Source organism: Clupea harengus, chromosome 12 (assembly GCF_900700415.2).
Source record: "Clupea harengus chromosome 12, Ch_v2.0.2, whole genome shotgun sequence".
Taxonomy (NCBI): Eukaryota; Metazoa; Chordata; class Actinopteri; order Clupeiformes; family Clupeidae; genus Clupea; species Clupea harengus.
The window spans coordinates 29,469,171-29,488,883 of NC_045163.1; the positions used below are offsets into that span (position 1 = coordinate 29,469,171).

At 47.4% G+C, this 19,713-nt stretch overlaps 1 protein-coding gene across 1 annotated transcript in view; it reads right to left on the reverse strand.

Moving 5' to 3' along the window:
- LOC105903845 (ephrin type-A receptor 5) overlaps positions 1-18,438 on the reverse strand; it is an 86,899-nt gene extending 68,461 nt beyond the window's left edge. The window contains exons 1-3 of the mRNA XM_031577674.2: positions 18,049-18,438; positions 14,040-14,104; positions 3,911-4,574 (exon numbers count right to left, since the gene is read on the reverse strand). Of these exons, the coding sequence (XP_031433534.1) occupies positions 3,911-4,574; positions 14,040-14,104; positions 18,049-18,151 (832 nt within the window). The 5' untranslated portion in view covers positions 18,152-18,438. The remainder of the gene's footprint in view (positions 1-3,910; positions 4,575-14,039; positions 14,105-18,048) is intronic.
- Positions 18,439-19,713: the final 1,275 nt, after the last annotated feature.

Consider the following 19,713-nt stretch of genomic DNA (forward strand, 5'->3'; position numbering starts at 1 on the left):
CCTCACTCTCCTCTTCTCTCCCCTCCTCTTCTCTCCCCTCCTCTCCTCCTCTCTCTCCTCCTCACTCTCCTCTTCTCTCCCCTCCTCTCTTTACTCTCCTCTCCCCTCCTCCTCTCTCCTCTCCTCCTCTCTCCCCTCCTCCTCCTCTCCCCTCCTCCTCTCCTCTCCTCTCCTCTCCTCTCCCCCCTCCTCCTCTCCTCTCCTCTCCCCTCCTCCTCTCCCTTCCTCTTATTGCCATCATTACAGGTGGATGTTGGTCATGCATGAGTCTCCAGCAGATGAGAAGCACCTGACATCTCTGAGCACCGGAGTGTAAAGTGCAGAGGAGCCGCAGGGAGCGACCGTGCTTCACGCCTGAAGAGGAGCCGCGGGGAGCGACCGTGCTTCACGTTTGGAGAGGAGCCGCGGGGAGCGACCGTGCTTCACGTTTGGAGAGGAGCCGCGGGGAGCGACCGTGCTTCACGTTTGGAGAGGAGCCGCGGGGAGCGACCGTGCTTCACGTTTGGAGAGGAGCCGCGGGGAGCGACCGTGCTTCACGTTTGGAGAGGTGCCGCAGGGAGCGACCGTGCTTCACGCCTGAAGAGGAGCCGCGGGGAGCGACCGTGCTTCACGTTTGGAGAGGCCCCGTCAGGACTACGACTGGCTCTGAGCCACGTCTGGGCCAAATCAGGGTTAGCTAGGCTCTGGAGACTAGTTAGCTAGTTAGTTAACTAGGTTAGCTGGGCCATATCAGGGTTAGCTAGGCTCTGGAGACTAGTTAGCTAGTTGGTTAACTAGGTTAGCTGGGCCATGTAAAGGTTAGCTAAGCTCTGGAGACTAGTTAGCTAGTTAGTTAACTAGGGTAGCTGGGCCATGTAAGAGTTAGCTAGGCTCTGGAGACTAGTAAGCTAGTTAGTTAACTAGGTTAGCTGGGCCAAATCAGGGTTAGCTAGGCTCTGGAGACTAGTTAGCTAGTTAGTTAACTAGGTTAGCTGGGCCATATCAGGGTTAGCTAGGCTCTGGAGACTAGTTAGCTAGTTAGTTAACTAGGTCAGCTGGGGTTATTCAGGGTTAGCTAGGCTCTGGAGACTAGTTAGCTAGTTAGTTAACTAGGTTAGCTGGGGTTATATCAGGGTTAGCTAGGCTCTGCAGACTAGTTAGCTAGTTAGTTAACTAGGTTAGCTGCGCCATATCAGCGTTAGCTAGGCTCTGGAGACTAGTAAGCTAGTTAGTTAACTAGGTTAGCTGGTGTTATTCAGGGGAAGCCAGGCTCTGGATACTAGTTAGCTAGTTAGTTAACTAGGTTAGCTGGGCCATGTAAGCGTTAGCTAGGCTCTGGAGACTAGTAAGCTAGTTAGTTAACCCATATTAGGGTCAGCTAGGCTCTGGAGACTAGTAAGCTAGTTAGTTAACTAGGTTAGCTGGGCTCTGGAGACTAGTGCTCTGTGGGCGGTCTGTAGAGTGAGGCTGGCTGAGATAAACTGCTGGGGTCTTTAATCATCTCACGCAGCTCTGAATAATCCTCTCACAGGACGTTTGGATGGCACACACACACTCACACACACACACACACACACACACTCACACACACACACACACACACACACACACACACACACACCCTCACACACACCCTCACACACACACCCTCAAACACACACACCCTCACACACACACACACACACACACACACACACACACACACATGGTATCAAGGCTACTGCTGATTTGCTTAGTGAAACTTAAGCCAAAATAACTGAGCAATGAGATCAAAATAAATAAATAAATAAACTGTAAATCAAAAATCAAAGTGAACTGTTTCTGTGTTGCTAACTCCTAATGGCCTCTCTGGGCACAGGTGATTCACAAAGAAAAGTTCTTCTGGGTGCATAATCAATAGACTTCTTCTCGGGTGCATAATCAATACACGAGGAAGGGGATCAGGGGGAAAGTGTGTGTCCTGTTTTGGAGCGAAAGACAAACACGTGACAGTGCCGCTTCTTTCATCCCAGCGTAGTGTGATTGCTAACTAGGGGGGGGGATTTAAGTTTTCACCCTGAAGACTGCGGAGATGTCTTTTGGTTTCCATGGCAACCGGAATAAAGATCTCCAGTACTCGCCGTCTGTCCCTGGCATATAAATACAGGAGGAGGAGAGCAGAAAGTTTGGCTGTGAGCGCACCACACACACCCTCTGGGGACCCGCTGGTGAATGTGGGAATCACTCACTCAGTCAATATTGGGGAAAGCAAACAGGAGGAAGCAGCGCGAGGAGGAAGCGCCCGGTCTGTCCTGAATCCCACTCAGACCCCTTCAATAGAACCTTCAGTGCAATAACAGTCCGTGTGACTGAACTTGGATCAGTCTGCGTCAGACCCTTCAACAGAACCTTCAGTGCAATAACAGTCCGTGTGACTGAACTGAGATCAGTCTGCGGGTTTCAACTGATATCATGACTTTTGGGATTTTGGCTGCCATCTCTGAGCAGGCAGCCTCGATGCGAGCAGCCTCGACTTCTGTGTTTGGGGAAATGTTTCCAAAACAAAATGTTTCCTGCCTCAGCTGTCAAGGGAGTTGAGGGGGTTTTAAAGGTTTCATGGAGTTTAAAGGCACGACTCTGCCTGAGTCACTAGCTTCCCGCATCTTGAAAGGGATGATCCGTCTTTTGTGTGGTGTTGTTTATGTCTCAGCAGCGTAAACAAACACTCCAGATACTCAGACTCAGTTTTCCTTCCCCACCCTGTTACGGTAGCTTCTAAAGGAACCCAGATATGCCTTTCAGTATTCTTAACTGGAACTGTATGAATACTGTTGCTTTGCTGTTAAAACTAGTAGGCTAGTTTCCGAGTACTGTTTAAGTACTGATTTATGTTTGTTTGTTTTTGTATATATGTTTGGTGCTGGAGCCAATTACATACAAATATATATATATATTTTTGTACACAAACTATCATCTCGTGCCCCGTGGTTTGTTCCTCTCCACCACTATCTCTAGTCGCCACATCCCAATAACGTGGGGTGACCGAGCGGTCCCTCACAGTGTTCTTAACTGGAACTGTGTGTTCTTAACAGGACCTCAGTGTTCTTAACTGGACCTCAGTGTTCTTAACTGGACCTCAGTGTTCTTAACTGGACCTCAGTGTTCTTAACTGGAAGTGTGAGTTCTTAACTGGACCTCAGTGTTCTTAACTGGACCTCAGTGTTCTTAACTGGACCTCAGTGTTCTTAACTGGACCTCAGTGTTCTTAACTGGAACTGTGAGTTCTTAACAGGAACTGTGTGTTCTTAACAGGACCTCTGAGTTCTTAACTGGACCTCAGTGTCCTTAAGTCCATTAGCGGGGCCAAGTGTCATCCCAACAACAGCTGCTACAGCTCTGTTCACTCCTAGGGTCTGCACCATCCACCACACAACAAAAGCACATAAACAACCCAACATAATGTCCTCATAAACCCATCACACACTAAAGTCATGTCCTCATAGACCCAACATAATGGGGTTCAGGGCCAATTAATGCATATTTCAGTCACATTTCTGTACAAATTCTATTCAGACTATTCACACACAAATATGTTCCTTATTATGGTATTTGTGGTATTTAGGCGAATCGTATGTTGTGTGAAAGACATAGAATGTTAATGTGTGTTATTTGAAAGAGAGAATGTTAATGAACGCACCACTATTCTCATTGCAAACTATGAGAATACACACCCAGATAAGGTGTTCTCTTCATACCAAGCTGTTCAAAATATATGGAAGCATATGTGCGTGCGTGAGTGTGTGCGTGTGTGTGCGTGTGTGTGCGTGTGTGCGTGCGCGTGTGTGTGTGTGTGTGAGTGTGTGTGAGTGTGTGCGTGCGCGCGCACGCGTGTGTGTGTGTGTGTGTCTGGAGCCCGGCCATCATGTGCTGAATAATGAAGAGGTTCACCAACCTTGACAGGTGCCATTAACTTCTTCAAAGCCCGCCTGGCACACACACCTCCCGATGGGTACCAGCCACTCCCCTTCCGCACTGCAGTGCATCCTGGGCGGGTCGTCGGCCACGGAGTTGTTGACACAAGCGCCCGACACCTCCAGGAGCTGCGAGGAGTCCGACCCCGTTATGGTGTCCGGGAAGAGGGCGAGATTCTGGAGCAAGACGGGGCACTTCTTGTAGAAGACGCGCACCGACACCAGAGCGATGCAGGCGCCCAGGTCCTGGAAGGCCAGGTAGAAGCCCTTCCTGGTGAGGGGCCCCAGGTCCCGGACCTCCGTGTTCAGCTTCATCACCCGGTCCCCCAGGTCCAGCTCCGTGAAGCTCTCGTCGGCGGCGATGGTGTCCACCTTGGTGTACTGGCTCTCGCGCACGTTGCGGCCCTCCTCGTCGTTCGACTCGTAGTAGTACATGTTGAAGGTCTCCTTGCAGGTGCCGAGGCCCCCGGGCAGGCTGTTGCAGTCCCGCAGCGTGAACTGGAGCTCCACGAACACGCGCAGGGCGCCCTCGTTCAGGATCCAGTTGGTCTGAAGCCAGTTGTTCTGGTTATGCTCCATCACCTTGCACACCTGGTACGTGTGGATGGGCGTGTAGTTCTCGTCCACCTCGCCGATCTCTTCCCACTGTGGCGGAAGGGAAAAGAGGACAACACGGATTAGAAATGATTTAGATGATCACTAGACTGCCCAGACAGCACACACTCACACTCACCCCCTCCCCCTCCCCCTCCCCCTCCCTCTCTCTCTCTCTACTGTGGGGGGAATGAAAAAGGGACAACACGGATTAACCATTTGCAGCCCAATATCCCTACCGAGGGATATGGAGTTTTTGTAAGGATATGTTTAGATTTGATTTAAATATACATTTTTTTTTTTACTACATTCTTTTTACTCTCATGTTATTATTGCTGAGGTCTTCTAAAATATATAATCATAAATGCCACTTTTGCCACACAGATGATTTCACTAGACTGCCCAGACAGCAGCTGACCCTAGGCCAGATGTGGTGCGGGTCTGGAACAGATCTAAACATCTGGCTGTTATTTAGCCATTTTCCTCGAGACAGACAGAGAGACAGATGTCCGGACAGAGTCGCCCTAAAACCCATGCTGTACACCACCTTCAGATAGCATTCATATCCACCACAGAGGACTCATCTGAGAGGAGTGCTTTTCCTTCCTCTGGTTTGTCAAACACCACCTGAATCGGAGAGTTTATGTCCCCAGACCCCAGACTCACAGTAACACAAAGAGCAAACACACACACACACAACGGAGTAGACTCACAGTATCACACAGAGCAAGCACACACACACAACCGCAGAGTAAGGGATTCAGAGATTTGCAAGTACAGTAGAATTACTAAAATACTGAAGAATCAGGTCTGCCATAATACATGCAAGATAATAACAGCCCGAAAACATTCCCAGAGAGAGAGGATGGTTCAGCACGTTGTGTTTGTCTCCGGGACCCGTGTTTCCAGGACATGGGGGAATGTCCAGAATAAAAACAGCCCCCTAATTTGGTCAAGGAAATACTGGATGTTGTTCTCAGTGTTACCGTAACGGACTGACAACATGCACTTCAAGACATGACATTTAGCAGGAATGCCAATAGTTTTGTCTTTTTATTTCATTTTTCTGTGTCTTTTAGTTTCAGCTCCAGCGTTCCCAGGCTGCCCCCGCGGAGGGTAGGGTGGCCTCACCTTGACATGGTGTCTGTGCTTACTTTGTAACGGGACACTCATGGAGTGGACACTGCTCTTGACATGGTGTCTGTCTGTGTGTGTGTGAGTGTGTGTGTGTCAGTGTGTGTGTGTGTGTGTGTGTGTGTGTGTGTGTGTGTGTGTGTAACGGACACTCATGGAGGGGACACTGCTCTGCTCGGGGCTCGGGGGTCGGAACTTTTCATGCTGATCATATGAGACAGTTCCCAGTGACATCACCGCAAAAAAAGCACAGCTATAACACCATCTATGAAATAGAGAAGCTTTCTGCCCAGTGTCACCTTATAACAAAGAGCCTCTTCTGCCCAGTGCCATTAAGAGCCTCTTCTGCCCAGTGCCACCCTTTAAGACTCTCTTCTGCCCAGTGCCATTAAGAGCCTCTTCTGCCCAGTGCCACCCTTTAAGACTCTCTTCTGCCCAGTGCCATTAAGAGCCTCTTCTGCCCAGTGCCACCCTTTAAGACTCTCTTCTGCCCAGTGCCATTAAGAGCCTCTTCTGCCCAGTGCCACCCTTTAAGACTCTCTTCTGCCCAGTGCCACCCTTTAAGACTCTCTTCTGCCCAGTGCCACCCTTTAAGACTCTCTTCTGCCCAGTGCCACCCTTTAAGACTCTCTTCTGCCCAGTGCCATTAAGAGCCTCTTCTGCCCAGTGCCACCCTTTAAGACTCTCTTCTGCCCAGTGCCATTAAGAGCCTCTTCTGCCCAGTGCCACCCTTTAAGACTCTCTTCTGCCCAGTGCCACCCTTTAAGACTCTCTTCTGCCCAGTGCCACCCTTTAAGACTCTCTTCTGCCCAGTGCCACCCTTTAAGACTCTCTTCTGCCCAGTGCCATTAAGAGCCTCTTCTGCCCAGTGCCACCCTTTAAGACTCTCTTCTGCCCAGTGTCACCTTTGAACAGCAAGAGCCTCTGCGCAAGCAGGTATCTTTACTTCTTCCTTCACCTGTTCACCTGTTCACCTGTTCACCTGCTCACTTCTCAGGGTATTTGCAAACATACAAAAGAGAACTTCTCAGTTCCATGTATGTCAGAATCAGAATCAGAATTGGATTTATTGCCAAGTAGGTTTACACCTAGTTGGAATTTTTTCTGGTGTCTAAATATATTCTCTGGATACAATATAACTTATTTTGTGATCGTGCACAAGACAAACAGATATCAGTGATGCTGTGTGTATGTGTCAGTAAGAAAATAAAGGAAAGAAAAATGCACTTCCTGGTGTCATTATTTTTATTGGAAGTCAAAGCTATTATCTGTTGGTCTAGTGTTGTGCCATATAAAATGTCCATAAAATGCACGTAAACATTTGACCATCATTTCTGGTTGAAGTGGGGAAAGCTTTAAAGCATTCAAATGTGACATTTCACACCTTTAAGCTTATGAAATGCAGATCACACATACGCAATCTCCCAGGGTCGAATTATGTACAGCCACATTTGAAAACAGCACACTTTCTGAATGATCCTAGTATCATTGTAGCTACAGTACATCTGTAAAGGAATACAACATTAGCCAATTCTCTGCTGCCATTCACGGCAACTTTACAATTTCTTTCAAGCATCAACGTCCTCCCATTTCGGGTCTGTGAAACTCATTCAAGCTTACCCTCCCGCTAATAAACACAGGACTTCCTCTCAGAGCCGGGCGAGGCGCTTTAATGCATCACGTTAAAGACGACACAGTTATAAAGCGTCTCCCTTAACCACAGCAAATGGCTCCCTTTCATATTACCATAATGCGCTCGACTCCATGAGACTATGATCTAGTAAATGACCCAGGCGTGTCTGCGTCCAACTAGCAGCCAGTCGGACACAGAGGACATTCTGCACAGAATACTGCTGGACATGTTGGGAAACTGGGTAGGACTTTCTGGGGCAGTCCTTAATGGGCTCAGCTCTTATTTAGTCACTTTGTCACCACTAGCATTTATGAATTTCCTCCAAATCCTTCAAAACAAACAAACAAACTTGATGCAGATGATGTCGAGATCTATCTCACTCTCTCACCAGATGATATATCTGTGATCTATATATCTGCAGTCTTTATGGTGAAGCAGTCTTTAGCTGTTATGGTGAAGCAGTCTTTATGGTGAAGCAGTCTTTATGGTGAAGCAGTCTTTAGCTGTTATGGTAACTGGGAGAAACTGGCAGAAGTTTAACCTGTCTCCTTTCGTTTAATTTAATTTCTCTTTTCATGCGCCTGCGATTGAGCTCTTAAACTTGCCATCTGTTCTTACTGCACTTTAATTCTGGAAGTAAACCTCTAGTCGTCCCTCGTCTCAGAGCTTAGCCTGAGAATAAAGCCTACAAATAGGCCTGCCAATTTCAGGCCTTTCTAGCAAAACGTCTCTATCGGGCTCTGGTGCGGATTCTATCGGGCTCTGGTGCGGATTCTATTCAAGCTATTGCTCTGTGGTTCTCTATTCTATTGGGTGTTCAGTAAAATAAATATTATTACAGTATTGGCTCTCCGTATTTATATAAACAATCCCAGATTTCCAATGATCAAGTGATATAGTTAGTTAAGGTTTTTCTTTCCACTAAATCTTTAAAGTTCCAACTGGTATATTCTTGCTGTACCATCGCAGTCTGATAAAGCTCTGGGTTTTAGCAGTTTGCAAGCCTGAACCAGCCTGTGACTTACTTACCCCTGATTTATCAACTCTAATAGGATTTGTCTCATGATGCACTGTTCCCTACCCACGGACCAGCACTCTCCTGTTAGTTCCTTGAGCTACGGACCAGCACGGCCCTGTTTCAGACTACAGACCAGCACGGCCCTGTTTCAGACTACAGACCAGCACGGCCCTGTTTCAGACTACAGACCAGCACGGCCCTGTTTCAGACTCAGACTACGGCCCTGTTTCAGACTACGGACCAGCACGGCCCTGTTTCAGACTGGCCTTAGACCAGCACGGCCCTGTTTCAGACTGGCCACAGACTACGGACCAGCAGCTAGTGGTCTCTGGCTCCCTCTGTTTCCTGGTTATTAACCATTACTGAACTGTACTGAAGGTTCCATCACTTTAACGTTGACAGCTGGAATGGAATCTGTACATTGAGAGTTGTACACAATAGATAAGCGGTTTGGAAAATATCTCATGGGGGGAATTTGAAAGAATGAAATATGTGGACAGTTTGGTTTGAAAGTGTTTTCACTTGTATGCCAGTTTATCTGCCAACGCCATCTGTGGTCGTTTTCTCAGTGAATTTACTTATAAAGAGTTGCTCACAATTATGGAACTTGAATCTTTCCTCTCTTTCACACATATTTTGATAAGAAATGTCCTGTATTTTGTAATGTATCTCTGTGTCTGTATAACATAAGGATCTGTTTCTGTGCAGGGACGTGCACTGGCATCAATGCTGCATCCAGGGTTTCATGTCCCAAAGGTGTCTTCCCCCCACACACACACAGCCATGCGCACTCCACCACACACACACAGCCATGCGCACTCCTCCACACACACACAGCCATGCACACTCCTCCACGCTCACACAGCCATGCGCACTCCTCCACGCTCACACAGCCATGCGCACTCCTCCACGCTCACACAGCCATGCGCACTCTGTCTCTCACTCTGTCTCTCACTCCTCCACGCTCACTCTGTCTCTCACTCTGTCTCTCACTCCTCCACGCTCACTCTGTCTCTCACTCCTCCACGCTCACTCACTCTCTCACTCTCTCACTCCTCCACCTCTCACTCTGTTTCTCACTCCGCTTCTCACTCTGTCTCTCACTCCTCCACGGCTCACTCACTCTCTCACTCCACCACGCTCACTCTGTCTCTCACTCTGTCTCTTACTCCACCACGCTCACTCTGTCTCTCACTCCTCCACGCTCACTCTCACTCTGTCTCTCACTCTGTCTCTTACTCCTCCACGGCTCACTCTGTCTCTCACTCCACCACGCTCACTCACTCTCTCACTCCTCCACGCTCACTCTGTCTCTCACTCCTCCACGCTCACTCTGTCTCTCACTCTGTCTCTCACTCCTCCACACTCACTCTGTCTCTCACTCTGTCTCTCACTCCTCCACACTCACTCTGTCTCTCACTCTGTCTCTCACTCCACCACGCTCACTCTGTCTCTCACTCTGTCTCTCACTCCACCACGCTCACTCTGTCTCTCACTCTGTCTCTCACTCCTCCACGCTCACTCTGTCTCTCACTCTGTCTCTTACTCCACCACGCTCACTCTGTCTCTCACTCCTCCACGCTCACTCTGTCTCTCACTCCTCCACGCTCACTCTGTCTCTCACTCCTCCACGCTCACTCTGTTTCTCTCTGCTTTCCACTAATGCACTCCTCTGTTGTTCTGTGAGCTTCCCCTTCCCATTCTTTTTTTCTTTTTCAGTCGTCCATGTCTGTCCTTCTGTCCTTCTGTTTCAACCATTTTGTGTCCTTCCTGTGTGTCTCCGTTGAGGCCCAGCGCTTCACTGTGTGTGTGTGTGTGTGTGTGTATGTGTATGTGTGTGTGTGTGTATGTGTGTGTGTGTGTGTGTGTCTGTGTGTATGTGTGTGCCTTGAGGCCACGGCCCAGAGTTTCACTGGTGTCTCCTCCTGAAGTCTCCCGCTGAGCCGCGCGGACACTGTGACACGCAAAAACACACAAGCCCGCCCAAAGGCTCCGACACCCCAAACACATACATGCATATACACACACACACACACACACACACACACACACACACACACACACACACACACACACACACACACACTCACACTGACCCAGACACACACTCACACTCCCTCACTGATATCCCTCCCCTCATCACCTAGTCCTCTCCAGAGAGAGAGAGAGAGACAGAGGAAAAGAGGGAAACAAAGAGAGAGAGAGAGAGAGGAAGAGAGGGAAACAAAGAGAGGGAGAGAGAGAGAAAGAGGATGAGACAGACAGAGGGAGAGAGAGTGATAGAAAGGAAGAGAGAGAGTGGAGAGAGAGAGTGGAGAGAGAGAGAGAGAGACAGAGGAAGAGAGAGAGCGATAGAAAGGAAGAGAGAGAGAGTGGAGAGAGAGAGTGGAGAGAGAGAGAGAGACAGAGGAAGAGAGAGAGCGATAGAAAGGAAGAGAGAGAGAGTGGAGAGAGAGAGAGAGCACTCAAGCCCACAGGTCCCCCTCCCCATAACACCTAATTATGGTCCATCTCCATCACGCTGACACATCCAGCACCCCTGCCATTGAACACAGGCCACAGGTGAGGCTGGGCACGGCCATGGACGCAGGAAATGGACGCCCTGTTGTGCCCCGTCCAACTTTCAAAACCCTCGCCATGCATAAATACACACTGCATGCATGTCTCTTTTTAGCTCAACTCCCCACCTCCCCACCGCCCCCTGAAACAGAGGTAATGCTGGGGTATGGGGAGGCTTTAACAGCGGGGGTCAGGTACGTGTCATTCCCCTTAGGGGGGTTGAGTTAGGGGTGTGTGTGTGTGGGGAGTGGATTTGAAGAGGGTGTGTGTGGGGAGTGGAGTTGAAGTGTGTGTGTGGGGAGTGGAGTTGAAGAGTATGTGTGTGTGTGTGTGTGTGTGTGTGTGTGTGTGGAGTTGAAGAGTATGTGTGTGTGTGTGTGTGTGTGTGTGTGGGGAGTGGAGTTGAAGAGTATGTGTGTGTGTGTGTGTGTGTGTGGGGAGTGGAGTTGAAGAGTGTGTGTGTGTGTGGGGGGGGGGGGGGGATTGCAGGCTGCAGGCACCCTAGGACAGCACACAAAGCCAGGATTTAGCTGAGCCCCAGCAAATCGCCCGGTTGATTTGGAGAAGCTGGGTTCAGTCCAACACCCTCAGAGGGACGTAAAGGCGAGCGGCGAAAAGGAACCAGTTCTGTGGGGAGGTGGGGAGGTGGGACGACGACTGAAGAAGATTTCTGTCTCTTTTTTTTCATTTGGTTTCAAAAAGAATGGGGCTTTAACCGTCCGCAGTCTCTGCCAAGGTAGCCCGTGCTGTCAGCGCCGCGCTTTGAAGTCGGGGAATCTAAAGCCTGTCATTTGTCAGAGGCATCTGTTACAGATTCCACTGACCTAATTAAACAAATTGCGCACAGTCGACTGAAGAGAAACGCAATCCCCCCCCAAGATAATAAAAGCCCAACCCTGTGTGTGGGCACGGAGGAGGATCGTGACGGATGACTATATTTCCGTGCAGAGAGAACTGAAACGGCCTCATATGATGATAAGCATTCTTTTTTATTTATGGTTGATGCGCTGGAGCCGCTGCATTGAGCGGCGAGGCAGAAGATGCATGACTGCGGCCGGCCGCAGACAGGTGCAGAGGACGGGACAGAGGCACTGCACAATGAGCAGGAGCCAGAAGCTGGCCCATTTCTTCGCCGCAGGAAGCCGGGCCGAGCCTCGGCAGGACCGTCAGCGCCGGCCGCGAGCTGTATGAGCTCCGGCAACAACAAAGGGCCCCCGACACACCAGCTGGGCCGAGCGTTTGACACGGAGAGAGGCCATACAGGGCTGAGAGTGACTGAGATAACACAACACTAACTACTGACTAAGACGACACAGCACTGTATTTACATACATATTATATACATATTACATATTATATACATATTACATATTATATACGGTTCTGTTTGGCACTGCTGTCTGTGCAAGCACGGCAATCCAGACTATTCTCATTTGTAGTTCCACGTTGGTGGAACGAACTGCCTAGTACTACCAGAGCAGGGGCGTCCCTCTCTACCTTCAAGAAGCTTTTGAAGACTCAACTCTTCAGAGAGCACCTCCCCTCCTAACTGGCACCTTGACTAGCGCTTAACTTGCACTTCAGCAGTTACATTCCTGCACTTCCTTTTCCTTTTCTAGGTCGTTTTTCTAATTCTTATGTAAAGTAGTATTTATTGTTACACCATGTTTTTGATTGCTCTTAGCTTGACTGTTCTCTCCCTTGTACGTCGCTTTGGACAAAAGCGTCTGCTAAATGACTAAATGTAAATGTAAATGTAAATGTTTCTATTCCAGTGAAAAGTCACTTTCACATCACTGAATGGTTGCAGCCTCAGAGTGTATGAAGATGGCCAGATGTTGGTCACTGTAACCTCTGTAGACGTTTAAGGACTATTTTCTTTTTAAGTTATGTAATACATGAAGTTATAAATAATAACACATAGCATCGCCACTGTTATATGATATATGTTTAAGGTTCTCCTCACAGGTCATGACTAAATGTATCATTTATATCTATATAAATGTTAGTGATGGAGATCATTTCCAAACACTGTTAATGACTTAAGAATATAATAATCAAGTGCCTTGTATTCTTAATTACCTTATATGAATCATGTACTTATGAAAGCAGGAACATGGCTTTTCTGTGTTTCTGTGTGCGTGTGTAACCTAGATTATTAGGTGACACTTAGGCTGCATATGTACAAGAGCATGTTTAGACCAGAGGTGATAAGAAGGGTCGAACTGTGCTTCTTCCGACCTTGCCAAACTTCCATCCTTGCCTCGGACGTCAGAAATCCACCACGTGGTTATCCCGGCTGAACGCTAAACTTCTGTCTATATAAACCTTGTGCCATGTGTTTATCATTGCTTCACTTTCAGCCTTGTGCTGGGGGTGAGCCCGATTGCAATTGTTGTTTGTCTAATAAATATACTTATATGCAGCTCCGGAGTCCTGAGGTAACTAGGGTGAATTTTCACCTATCAGTTAGGTTTCGCATCTGGCTGCAAGTACCCCTAGGGCTACATTTAGGTGCTACACACACAGTTAGCAATGCACAGAGGAACACACACACACACACACACACACACACAGAGAGTTAGTAATGCACAGAGGAACACACACACACACACACACACACACACACACACACACAGTTAGTAATGCACAGAGGAACACACACACACACACACACACACACACAGAGAGTTAGTAATGCACAGAGGAACACACACACACACACACACACACACACACACACACACACACACACACACAGTTAGTAATGCACAGAGGAACACATGAATCTGGAAGGCATTATGTCAACCTCCAAAGGTCCCATGCTCTGACGAATGGTCCATTATTTCTCACTCTGGACCCTGTCTCTGCCGCCCGCACTCAGGGGAGACACACACACACACACACACAGACACACCCACACACACACACACACACACACACACACAGTTCTGTCTCTGCCCGCCCTCACTCAGGACACACACACACACACACACTACACACTACACACACACACACACACACACACACACACACACACACACACACACACAGTTCCGTCTCTGCCCGCCCGCCGGCACTCAGGGGAGAAGTGAGACCTTGAGGCGCGTCCTCCTCGGCTTTTGTCTTAATGCAGCCCTGCGGTGAGGTGAGGCCGGAGAGGGAAACTTACCCCGTTCTTCGGGTACGCTATCCATCCCAAGTCACCCGTCACTGATCGAGAATCCAGTAAATTCACTGCAGAAAAAGCACACACAGAGAGAAAAGAGCGCATATTGAGTTGCTTTGGCAAAAGCTCTTAATACAGTGGAGCCACTTTAACAAGGCTGCTGCTGCTGTGGGTCCGCTGTGGAAAAAAAAAGTCTCCATTTCAAAAAGCTATTTTGATACACCCCCCGTTTCCTTTCAAAAGGATTAAAAGCAAGTACGGGGCAAAAAAAAGCACCAGAAATTTCTCACACACACACACTCAGGTATCTATTCTACACACACATAACTACACTACACTACACAACATCTACACACACATAACTACACTACACAACACATCTATAACCCAAACTTTATTCTTGAGTATAAGTTGAAAAATGAAGGGTTTTTAATACCGTGTACTTCACAGGTAAGTACACGTTCATACAAGCCTAAATGTACCATTCATACACACAGCAGGGATGCAAAGAGGCAGGCTGGAGCGGACTTAAGGGGGCCTAAGAGCTCTAATCATTGAGGTCTGCGTTCAGGAAATAACATGTAAGGCTCCGAGCTCCGTGCGGCGGTCATGAAGTGTAAACGAGAGTAAAATAGGATCATCTCTTCCTCCCTCCACTCTCCTCTCTTCATCTCTTCCTCCCTCCACTCTCCACCCGCACCAGCCAGCCAGCCAGACACACACAGCGAGCGAGCGGACGAGCCAGTGAGCATTGGCCTGCTTCAAACGCTTGGGCCGCCACACTCCACTGATCAATTCGCTCACGGGCCGTCAGCTGAGCGGGCGCGCCCCCTCCTCCTATGACCTTTCCCGAGCGACCCAATCAGCCGGGGCTCAGCTGTGGCGGCGGCCGGAGGTCCACTGGAACCATGTCACGGTTAATGGCACCTTCCCCGGCGCACAGCAATTATGCCTGGTGGCGACGCCCAGGTCGCCTCCATTAACATATGATAACCGTGCCGGGCATGCATGAGCGACCAGCAGCAGACTAATATGGCAGATATATCGGCGGCGATACGACAACGTGCCGATAATAATACAGCATCGCGACCGAATCCAGCTCTCAGACGCTCACTCTGCAGCAGACACACACCAGTCCATACACTCACACCCTTTTATTTCAAACATTACACATCTGACATGTAGCAATCAGCCTATTTAAAGCACACTAGAGGGGGTCCCTGTGCGTGCCAGGGTGTGTGTGTGTGTATGTGTGTGTGTGTGTGTGTGTGTGTGTGTGTGTGTGTGTGTGTGGGTGTGTGTGTGTGGGTGTGTGCGCGCGCACCACTTGAATGACAGACATTGATGTGCATTGTTCCACTTAAACTAAAATGTGTCCTGGGGAAAATCACATAGGCCTAATTAGGACAACAGCAGCGGTGGTGAGTGAGCGCTGAACTAGATCACTGTATGGGGGGTAGTGTCCGTCATGCAATGGAGGAAACGACTGGGTGAAGCCAAGACAGACTTTATTCCGTCTCTGTCGCACTATACTTGCCCTGTATTGATTCTCCAACTTTAAGACCTTACACAAAAGGTGTACTATACGTGGAAGAGGTGGTCAAATATCTTAAAAAGGAGTCAAATAAATTAAAAATAAATTAAAATTGTCCCAGCTTCCAGTGCAGTTTCCAAAGAAGCTAGGCATAGATTTTATCTTCTATTGTCCAGGGGCTGACCTATTAACCGTGAAATAAACCAGTCAAATCACTCTTACAACGCCATCCAATTTCAACACTAATTATAGGGATACTTCAGTATATTTCAGTCATTGAAACGCTCAAAAAACAGAGGCATTTCCCACAGAAAAAACCTGACACTGGAATGGGGCCAGTGTGGATTCAGCAGCTCTGCAGGGCCTCCGGAATGGCTGTCTGTCGGGCCGTTTAGACCCAGATGTAGACAGAAAAGTGCGAGCGTCTGACAGCAAGTGTCAGGGTGGGTCAGTCGTACGCGAGTCCCAGACAGACGAGGCTCGCTTAAAGAGCCTGTTGTTCCCGCTCTCTCTTTCTCTCTCTCTTTCTCTCTCTCCTTTAAAAAGCCTGTTGTTCCCTCTCTCTTTCCCTCTCTCTTTCTCTCTCTCCTTTAAAAAGCCTGTTGTTCCCTCTCTCTTTCTCTCTCTCCTTTAAAGAGCCTGTTATTCCCTCTATCTTTCCCTCTCTCTTTCTCTCTCTCTTTCTCTCTCTCCTTTAAAAAGCCTGTTGTTCCCTCTCTCTTTCTCTCTCTCCTTTAGGTCATCACGCCCTCCATATTGGCAGAGGGGTTTGTGTCCCTGCTGTCTGTGTCAGTGAAGCATTGCTGGCCTATAATCAATCACTTTGCTGTCTGGTTGTCCTGCGTTATCCATATGCCGTGTCATTTCAACGGCTCATTTAAATGCTCACTTTGACTGCGCCAGACACTGAGGAGGGACATGGCAAATAATAAATAACCAAATAAATAAAAAAATTAAAATTAAATTGACTTGTGCCTTACTATTAACAAGCTTGTTTACTTGCCAGTCATTAAATTATATCAAACTACTATTTAAGAATTCAAAGAAGTTATTCTGGGAGTTTTGAGACTTTGGCATTTTGTGATATAACGATCAGCCGACTCCGTCCTGGCCGTGCAGTCTTTGTCTCGTGTCTTTGTCTTGTCGCCAGCGCAGTTTTTACACATGCACATAGACATCATTCTGCTCCCTTTACGAAAATCACTCGGACTGAGGCGGAGAAAATGATGCCACAATAAAAAAGTAGAAATGAACACAACTGAAACTATATACTATATATAAAAAACAGACACTGAAGTTTCATATTTAAAATAGAGATGATCTCCTTCTCAATCCCAATTTAAAGTTGAGGGCCCGGGAACCCTACACCTCGGCCACTGTCATAAACTATCATATCACAAGCGGTGCAGATCCTGGCTATCAAGACATTTAAGTATTTTTATCAACAATATAAAGATACATTAATTATAGAAATGTCATCAAACTCTGCCCTGATGACCATATATGGGTGAGCAAGTTCCTTGCCCATGAAAGTACATTTGTAATTGATAAATATATGGCAGACTCATCATCATAATATATTAACACCATGCTGAATATATAACTTGTGCACAACATGTAATATATAATATAACTTAATTCAAATTGTAGAATATGCATTATGCACTATTATTACAGGATAAGCTAATATTTTTAGCTTTTAATTGCGTGATCAGCAATGTTCCCAGGCACACTTTATATCAGTTGTTAGATACACTTATTCCCATTAACGTGTTTCATTGCATTAACGTCTTCATTTAAAACGAATCTGCTGTCTGTCTATTCGTGTTGATGCTTTATCGGCGTTACCAACTTCCCCAAACAGCGGTGCAAGCGCCCTGGCCGCGCGGTTAGTCGCTGTTCGACAGCGCATGCATATGTAGGCGAGGTTTTATGGATCCGGCAAGAACGCGTTCATGGACATCCTTATCAAGGCGACACGCAGTAATCGCACTTCTGAACGAGTCAACCATATGTCCAAGAACACGTGGTGACATTTGAACTTTGGGCAGGCAACACACTGTGGCACTTTCCTTTGATCGGATATGAAGCATTTAGACTACCTCAAGTGCAGTGAAGAGAAAGATCAAACGGGAACTTTTAACACCGTGTTGACCCCAACCATTCCAATTCAAAACGGCTACGATACGGGGAGACGTAACCCACGATGTGAGGCAGTTTTATTCTCCGCTTCGGCCGCGTGACAGCCGTTCAATTAGACTAAACACCCGTCGTTACGGACAAAGATATATGAATGACGTATTTGCTACATTTTCAAAAATAATCCCATTAGACATATTTCATAGCGCAGGTTTCAACACACAGTCCGTGCCCAAATCCGTATCCACATGCTTCAGGGTACTTTTTAAATGAATCCCCGCGCGGCATCCGTGTGAAACCCAAAATGAGGAAAAACTAATACGCTAATACGCGTCTTACCTTCATTATTTGGAATGCTGTGTGTTCTCAACACAGCACAGCTGAGAAGGCAGATCCACACTTTGATGCAAAGAGGTTTGATATAACTCCACTGCGAAACCATAGTCTTCTGACACAAAATGTCGTTTTTACACTGAGCACGAAATCAAAGCAACGGATTTTTCAACTCAGTGTAGCGTTACCGACAGTAGCCTAACGGAGACATGAGTGTCAGTCGTGAAAGTTGTAAGGAAATAAAGCCGCATTTGACCGATGTGGTGGAGTCGCGCACGGCTTTCGGTCTGTGGTCGCGTGGAAAGCTCTCCGTTTGAAGCAGGCAGCCGAGCTGTCAGTCCGCCGCGCGCATACCGAGTGCACGCGGGCCGGGGGCGGAGTAAACCACAAAGGGGGAGTCCAACCGGCAGCCGTTGATGAGTCAATGTCTGTTGTTTCGTGACACACACGATGGAGGTACGATAGGGTTATTCAGTCTGGGTTGGCAGACAGATAACGTCCAAAACAAATTCGATAAATGCTAAAGGAGCGACATAGAAGGGGGCTGATTCAGTGTTACTGGTGGTCTAACCAATCCAAATGAAGATTCGGAGCCTAATTGACAGAGGGGCAAGTCGCCTCAAACTCCACACGTTAGCAAGGGGTTATGACTGCCTTTCTGGAACAGTTACACGGATCAACCATGAACATGAAGCAAATAATAACTTTACCTAACTGAAAATGTCCAACCGGGTACATATTTTTTTACCACATAGCCTACTACACACTCCCTCGTAACAGCACGCACAACATAACACTGTAACAGCAAATCGGATTTGTCTAATCAATGGATTGGAATAGGATTTTTCTTATTTGTTAAGGTAACAATTTTGGGTCACGTCCTCTTCAGAGAAGAACTGCAAAAGAGATTAAACTACTCGTGGGAATCTGTCCCGTGGATAATTAAACAAACAGAGCGTTCTGTAGGCCTATAGTTAGATGCTGCCACAACACTGAAAATCATACTCGTTCCTCCCTAAACAACTCTAACACACAGGGCAATATGTTTGCTTCAGACCTCTGAAAGCTTTGTAAGAAAAATGTAACCGCATTTCAGCAAATAACTGTCATCTTCCTAGCCCAAGGTTTCTAAGCAAAATATGCGCCCTTCGTAAACTAGACTCACCGCATAGCGTAATGATTTACGCAGAAAGTGAGAGAAGGAACAAGAATTAAGTGAAATAACAATATATTTTCCGTTCCAAGGAAAGTGTGTTATCTTGAATGATTACGTTTCTGGCAACTATAGACTGAAACGTTTGTTGTATATCTTATTCAGAGTGAAAATGTTAGGAACTATAGTTTGTGCCGAGATAGCAAGCATATATCGGTCCACTTTTGGATTTTGGTCGGCACCCCACTGGCAGTGTTCCGCTTCTGGTCCGCTTCAGACCACCATCATCTTTAGTTTCACAGGGCGTGGATATTAAGAAAATAATGTTAGCAATTCCTGGAATTTCTAAATTATACTCTTGGCATAGTCTGTTTAAATATATCATCTGTTAAACAGAATACGTTCATGGCATTAGAAGGCTCTGACGGTGAAAAATAACTTGGTCAATTAAAGACTTATGTTATGCACTGGTAACAACATCTATAGAAATGGGTCGGTGAAAACGAATGGGAAAGTAT